At 52.3% G+C, this 6,792-nt stretch overlaps 1 protein-coding gene across 1 annotated transcript in view; it reads right to left on the minus strand.

Moving 5' to 3' along the window:
- Window positions 1-6,792, minus strand: part of PPFIA1 (protein tyrosine phosphatase, receptor type, f polypeptide (PTPRF), interacting protein (liprin), alpha 1) — a 74,733-nt gene that overhangs the window by 30,741 nt on the left and 37,200 nt on the right. The window contains exons 9-12 of the mRNA XM_010837647.1: window positions 6,211-6,294; window positions 3,463-3,594; window positions 2,231-2,293; window positions 1,202-1,281 (exon numbers count right to left, since the gene is read on the minus strand). Of these exons, the coding sequence (XP_010835949.1) occupies window positions 1,202-1,281; window positions 2,231-2,293; window positions 3,463-3,594; window positions 6,211-6,294 (359 nt within the window). The remainder of the gene's footprint in view (window positions 1-1,201; window positions 1,282-2,230; window positions 2,294-3,462; window positions 3,595-6,210; window positions 6,295-6,792) is intronic.

The raw sequence follows: 6,792 nt of genomic DNA on the forward strand, positions 1-6,792 counted from the left end.
TGTCTTCAGAGCACAGTGGCCCCTCCTGCCCCGCGCCTGCCTCCTCTTCTCGTCTCTCTCTCTCACTGACACGCAGGGGACTGGTGACCAGGCTTCTCCCTCTGAACCCCCAATCGCGCAGGCCTTCGGGTCCCAGCACCAGCGCCCTCCTCGTTACCCAAAGCCCCAGAGCAGGAGGCCGTGTCCACCTCCTCTCCCTCCACTGTCCGCACAGTCCTCCCCACACTCGCCTCGTCCACCCCGGGAGCAGGGGTTCCCCCTGACAGCACCACTGTCCGCACAGTCCTCCCCACACTCGCCTCGTCCACCCCGGGAGCAGGGGGTTCCCCCTGACGGCACCAGGCCCTCACCCTGGAGGAGCTCTGTGGGCAAGGCCGGCCATGTCCCCCATCCGTCCCGCAGGGCACGTGCTCCCCTTGAACTCCACCCGCCGTGGTTGCAGACACAGGGCCAGTTTCTGGCTCTGCCTTTGTTTGCAATGATATCCCTTTTCTCCAGAAGAAGGCTGGGCGGGGGCCCTGGACCGTTAGGATCCCCTAAGCACACAAATGCAGAAATACGCGTGTGGGCTCCAAACAGCCTCCTAAGTCAGGATTCAAGCAGGAGTCGACTTCCTACAGATGAATGAATGTCACCAGGTAAGCACTTTAATAACCTTTGCTAAAATTTAACTCTCACTTGTGACCATTTTCCATGAAAAAGCCAAAGAAAAATCTAAATACTTAGTAAGAATTACTGCCCCTATAACGGGAGTAAGAAAAAATCAGGATGCTCAGTAATCTGCTTGTCTCATTCATAAGCTAGGTGATTCCTCCCACTGCAGCCAACAGCAAGTCACGTCTCAGTCTCCATTCACGTAAAAAAGACTACAGGTCACTAACCTTCTGCAACTCTTCAGAAACATCAGTGCCCCAGTGTGCCAGGCCCCTCAAATAAACACACCCAAACATCACCTGGTCAGTCCCCACTTCCAAACCTCTGCCTGTGGTTTTGAGTGTTGTCAATAGTGTGACCACCACTTTCCCTGGTGCCAAGTTCAACCCTAAGGAACGATGCTTGTCTCTTCCCTCTCGCTGGCCACGAAGCTACAGGCTCCTTGAGGTGCGACCATGAGCAACACCCAGTCATACTGTCCACACGCCAGACGGGCCCTTGTCACGCTCGACAGCGCTGAGGGGAGCTGCCCGGGGGAGCAGCCTACCCGTGGTGGAGGGGAGCCCCTCGCAGCCTCGTCTGGTCCAGTTCGGCTCTCAGGGTCTCCAGGTTTAGAATCAGCTGGTCCTACGAAACAGCAAGTGACACAGCCTGCAGCGCTTGCTTTCCGGATGTAAAATGACTTGCACCAAAATGTGCAGAACAGGTTACGTGAGTAGGTATCAACTCCCAACATTCTAATTCTGAGAAAATGTTCCCTAAGAGTCCCATAGCAAGTATAAACTCTCAGAACAATGTTAAACCTCGTAAACCATAATGAGGAGGAAGTTCCATCTCAGGTGTAGAAAAGCTTCTGGAGGAAACGTGGCAAGCCATCACCAGCAATGACGTCAGAGAGAAGCTGACTTGGGGCGGGGGTTGGGGGGGCAGGACTCACTCTGTTGCCCTCGCTCCTCTCATTGCTTTAAACCATCTCCACGGAGCTCACACTCACTCCCAGGCATTCCTCACACTCATTCCTCTGCACCCCACTTCACTTCCTCACGGGTAAAACAAGTCACATGGGTCAAGCTTGCGGGTCACTCAACTCAACCCGGCAGCTCTGTGCTTTAGGCCACGGCAGTCACGTGCCTCGTGCAGCCACGGAGTGCGAGACAGGCCGGTGCAAAGCTCGGTGTGGGAATCACACAGGAGATTTCAAGACCCACGGTGAAAAACAGAACGTAAAGTAGCCCGTTCGATTTTAGGATATTTTAGACTGTGTACGTGGCTCGTATTATCTTTGTGACGGACAGTACTGTCCACGTGAAAGGCTCATGCTTTGTTCAGCTTTCGAGTGAACCTGGAAAGGACTATGCAGGATTCTGACCCACACAGGATGGCCACACACTCTAAATCCACCTATAATGCAAATACATTCAACGTTCAAAACCAGAAACGCTGTACACGATGCAGCAGTGGACGAGCCGTAAAGAAAATGTAACTCGACTTCCACTAAGCATCTGCAGTAGTCCAGATGAATTCCAGCTCAATTTGGCTCTTAACAAACTTCTGAACGATTCAGACATTCAAGTACCTTGTCGTTTTGCATTTCTTCTAATTGCTTTTTCACATTTTCAACTTCCCGAAGGAGAGAATTCTGAAAAAGATACAAGGAGTGCTTTAGTATCAATTGTTACAGATGCCGCGTGGACCGCGGGGCAGCTACACTTCTGTCTGAAAGCATAAAGCCCCTCGGGATGCGTGGTGGGCCTCACGCCCAGCGTGAAGTGCTAGCACAAGGCCAGATGACAACTTTTAACACTGACTTGTACACAGACAATCTTCTTCCCGGACTGATCTTCTAGATACAAGGAGGCCAGCTCCTTGGGGTAAGTGAAACTGCTTTAAACTTGCTTTCAGCTTTTGCAGTTCAGTGATCACTCAGGAAGTTGGTGCAGGTTTCACATGCAAACTTCAAACCCAAGACAAAACTATCCCCACCTCAGGGCCGGCCCACAGGTCAGGGTGAAGTGAGGGGCCTTCCCTGTGTGGACTCTAGTGAGGTGTGTGTGTCATCTTGGGTTTTGTGGGGGAAAACGTGCCGCAGAACTTGTAGTGACCACTGGTCTCTCTCAGACAAGCGTTGCCCAAGCGCTGACCTCAGGGAAGGTGCTGGGCCTTGTCTTTAGGGCACTGGTGCAGCTGGGACAGGTTTTCACCGAACCTGAACCAGAGTGTTGCCCACTGAGCTGCTCTGATGGAGGTTCTCAGACATTTCCCAAAGCAAATGAAAAGAGAGAAGGCTGGAGTTGGAATATGAAAATGCTTTCTTTTAGCTGATTCAATCTTTTCTATCACGTTATATAAAAGCTACTGAACTAAACTTATTGATGCGGCCGCGTCGGGCCTCGGCTGCATCACGCGGGGTTCCTTTGTCGTGCTCACCCCGCGACACGCGGGATCTTAGCTCCCCAAACAGGGATCGAACCTGCATCCCTGAGCTTGCAAGGCAGACTCTCAACCACCGGACCGCCAGGAAAGCCCCAGAAATAAACTTCTAAGAAAGAAACGAAGGGGTGAGGGTGGACCTGGGAGCACGGCTATGTCTGTTCCTTTACACACTGCCTATGGATGCCATCACGCTTACTGAGTAGCGTGAAGTAACTGCTACTCAGTTATTCATACCCAATAAAGACACTCACTGTGGGGCCCTCTATGGGAACAGCTTTCCAACTCCTGTCCTGGAGATTCCCCGCGGCTCCCCCCACAAACCAGGCCGGGCCGGGTCAGACGCCTCTTGGTAAAGCGGCTGCGGGGGCGGCTCACCTTATCCTCCAGAGCAGCCATTCTCTCCTTCAGATGGAGCTGAAGCCTCTCGTTTGACTCGGACAGAAGCTTATCCACGGTATCTGATAGGCGTTTATTGTGTTCTTCATTCATTTTTTCTCTCTGCCTTGCCTAAAACAGGAAAACAAAAACTCATCAACGTCAAGCACGAGCACGGTCATTATTGTAAAAGCACCAGGGAGCCGCGACGTGAGCGGCCTGTGCCCCGGTTCCCGAGGCGGTCCCCTCCCATGGCCACCTCTGGTGGGCTCGAGCATCACCAGAGCAGACAGGCAGGTGCAGAGGGAGGCAGGGACTTCACTGGTCAAAGGTCACTCCCAACGCTTCTGTTTGGCAGAGCACCTGGGGACCTTACTGTCACCAGCCATTACCTGTCGGAGGGGCTTGGGCTTGGGGAGCAAGCAGATTTACACTCAGAATCAAGCAGACTTTAAAGGGGATCAGCTTACACACATGTTGGTGGAGGAATTTCCCAATATGTAAACAGAAGCCTGAGTCTGGATTAAGGGGGTGAAATGAATTCAATTTATAAAGCAAAAGGTGAGAAAATTCATTTTGGAAAAAGGAGAGTGGAGATAGACTTTCACGTTTCTTTACTTCCGACATCACTTGACTTCTTTGTAATGATTGCTGTTGTTCAGTCGCTCAGTCGTGTCTCAGTCTTTGTGACTCCATGGACTGCAGCATGCCAGGCTTCCCTGCCCTTCACTACTCCCCAGAGGTTGCTCAGACTCACATCCACTGAGTCGGTGATGCCATCCAACCATCTCATCCTCTGTCGTACCTTCTCCTGCCCTCAATCTTTCCCAGCATCAGGGTCTTTTCCAGTGAGTCAGTTCTTCGCATCAGGTATCCAAAGTATTAGAATTTCAGCTTCAACATCAGTCCCTTCAATGAATATTCAGGACTGATTTCCTTTAGGATTGATTGGTTTGATCTCCATGAAGTCCAGGGGACTCTCAAGAGTCTTCTCCGATACCGCAGTTCAAAAGCATCAATTCTTTGGCACTCAGCCTTCTTTATGGTCCAACTCTCACATCCACACATGACTACTGGAAAAACCATAGCTTTAACTAGGTGGACCTTTGACGGCAAAGTCATGTCTCTGCTTTTCAACACGCTGTCTAGGTTAGTCACAGCTTTTCTTCCAACGATAATTCATATTCAGTTCAGTTCAGTTGCTCAGTCTTGTCTGACTGTGTAACCCCATGCAATGCAGCATGCCAGGCTTCCCTGCCCATCACCAACTCCCAGAACTTGCTCAAATTCATGTCCATTGAGTCGGTGATGCCATGCAACCATCTCATCCTCTGTCATCCACTCTCTTCCTGCCTTCAATCTTTCCCAGCTATGATGATTCATATTAAAAAACTAGAAGTAATTACCTCAAGCAATTTTTAAATGTGAAAACAAAGTGGGCAAGTCTGTATTTTATAAAATGAACATCAATTTCATGGTTTGAAAAAAAGCTGTTTTGGGACCTACTGTATTAAAAAAAAAAAATGGAGAGAAGACAAAAGAATGATATGTTTGAGACTGGCCCTGTGTTGGAAATGGCTGAAGCTAACTGATAGGTCACGGGTATTTATTATACTACTCCTTCCACTTTTGGGCGTGTTTGAAGTTTTCCATCATAACAAATTAAAAAACATATTATTTTCTGTTAAAACAGAGCCTTCTCCAACAACACAATTCAAAAGCATCAGTTCTTCAGCATTCAGTCTTCTTTATGGTCCAACTCTCACATCCGTATAGGACTACTGTAAAAAAAAGATAGCTTTGACTATATGGACCTTGGTCAGCAAAGTGATGTTTCTACTTTTTAATATGCTGTCTAGGTTTGTTATAGCTTTCCAAGGAGCAAGCATTTTTTAATCTCATGGCTGCAGTCACTGTCTGCAGTGATTTTTGAGCTCAAGAAAATAAAACCTGTCACAGATTCCACATTAAGGCATCGGCATTCAAATACTTTTAAAGCAAAATAAAAGTTGACTTTGAATTGGCTTAGTCATAAAGAGCATCCCGGTCTCAACAGCCTCGAGCAGCAGTTCTGAAAGTAAGGAAGAGCACCCCTGATCGGGAGACGTTGAGCTCTCTGCCGAGGCGGGGAGGGCACCTCATCGCGGGTCTCATGATGGAGTCAGAACCACTGCCCCCTGGGAGCCCGCCTCTGAGGCTCTGCAGGCCAGGCCCAAGAACACAGGTGTGGTGGGGACAGCACCGACGCCTGAGGCTGGACCTGGGACGGCCTTCCATTTCCTGGATGGTCCACATCGCCGTGTGGCCAGCCCCTCCGGGAAACCTCTCTCAGGATTGGTGACGCGAGCCCCCATGGTCACCCTTCCCTGACGCGCCTTCTGTCGCAGCGCAGCTACAGTTCTCCTCCTGCCCATGAGGAGCCTCCTCTGAGGCAAGCAGGCTGCACACATGGGTGCCATGCCTGCAGCTTCATGGGCCCCGGACTGGCACCTCAGGTTTGTCTGAAAGGCACTCTAAAGGCCACCTGTACCCTGAGAAGCTCCCCCGACTGGCTGCTCAGAGCAACAAGCAGCCTCCTTGGATGTGGGGGTCCCCTGGCCCCTGCCCACCGCCTATGGGCGACCACCTCTGGCCCTGCTCCTGAGGAGGCGGGTGCCCGGGTCAGCAGATGGGGCCACACACGCACACACTCGACGGCAGAGAAAGGTGGTGCCGGCCCAGACGCAGCCTCCCCGCCAGCACACGCACCCGCTGCAGCTCCTGGTTCTTCTCCTCCAGCTGGGCCTCCATCTGCCGCAGCCTCTCCTCGATGTTTCCGTGTCTCTCTTCCGCCTGTCGGCCAAGAACAGGGTCAGTCCCGCTCGCAGCGCCCCGTCCTGACGGCACGCGGGCTGTGACCACAGGGGCGGCAAGCGGGCCATGCTCTATGCGGACCACGGGCCCCGGGTTCGCGGGAGGCACGCCCGCACGCCTGCTCACGCCGCCTGTGTGGCTTTGCGTGTGACACGTGGGCGACGGAAGGACTGCGTGTGGCGAGCCACGAGCCAGCGCGGGCAGCAGGCAGCGGCAAGCGCGGGACGCGCGAGGCACACGTTCTACCTTCCTAAGCTGGGAGGTAAGTTCGAACAGTTTAGCCTCCTTAGTGGCAGAGCTTCCGGAAGACAAAAGGTCCGACTACAAGGCCGACCGGGGACGGACAGCAGAGATGCCGGGGGAAAGGAGAAACCAAGCCTTGAGAGGAAGATCACAGGCAGAAGGGCGCCCCCTGGCGGCTGTTAGTGACCCTGCTCTGGGAGGGTCTGTGAGCACCGGACACCGGCGGCCTCCCGC

This window comes from Bison bison, unplaced genomic scaffold (genome assembly GCF_000754665.1).
Source record: "Bison bison bison isolate TAMUID 2011002044 unplaced genomic scaffold, Bison_UMD1.0 scf7180017864080, whole genome shotgun sequence".
NCBI classification, from domain to species: Eukaryota; Metazoa; Chordata; class Mammalia; order Artiodactyla; family Bovidae; genus Bison; species Bison bison.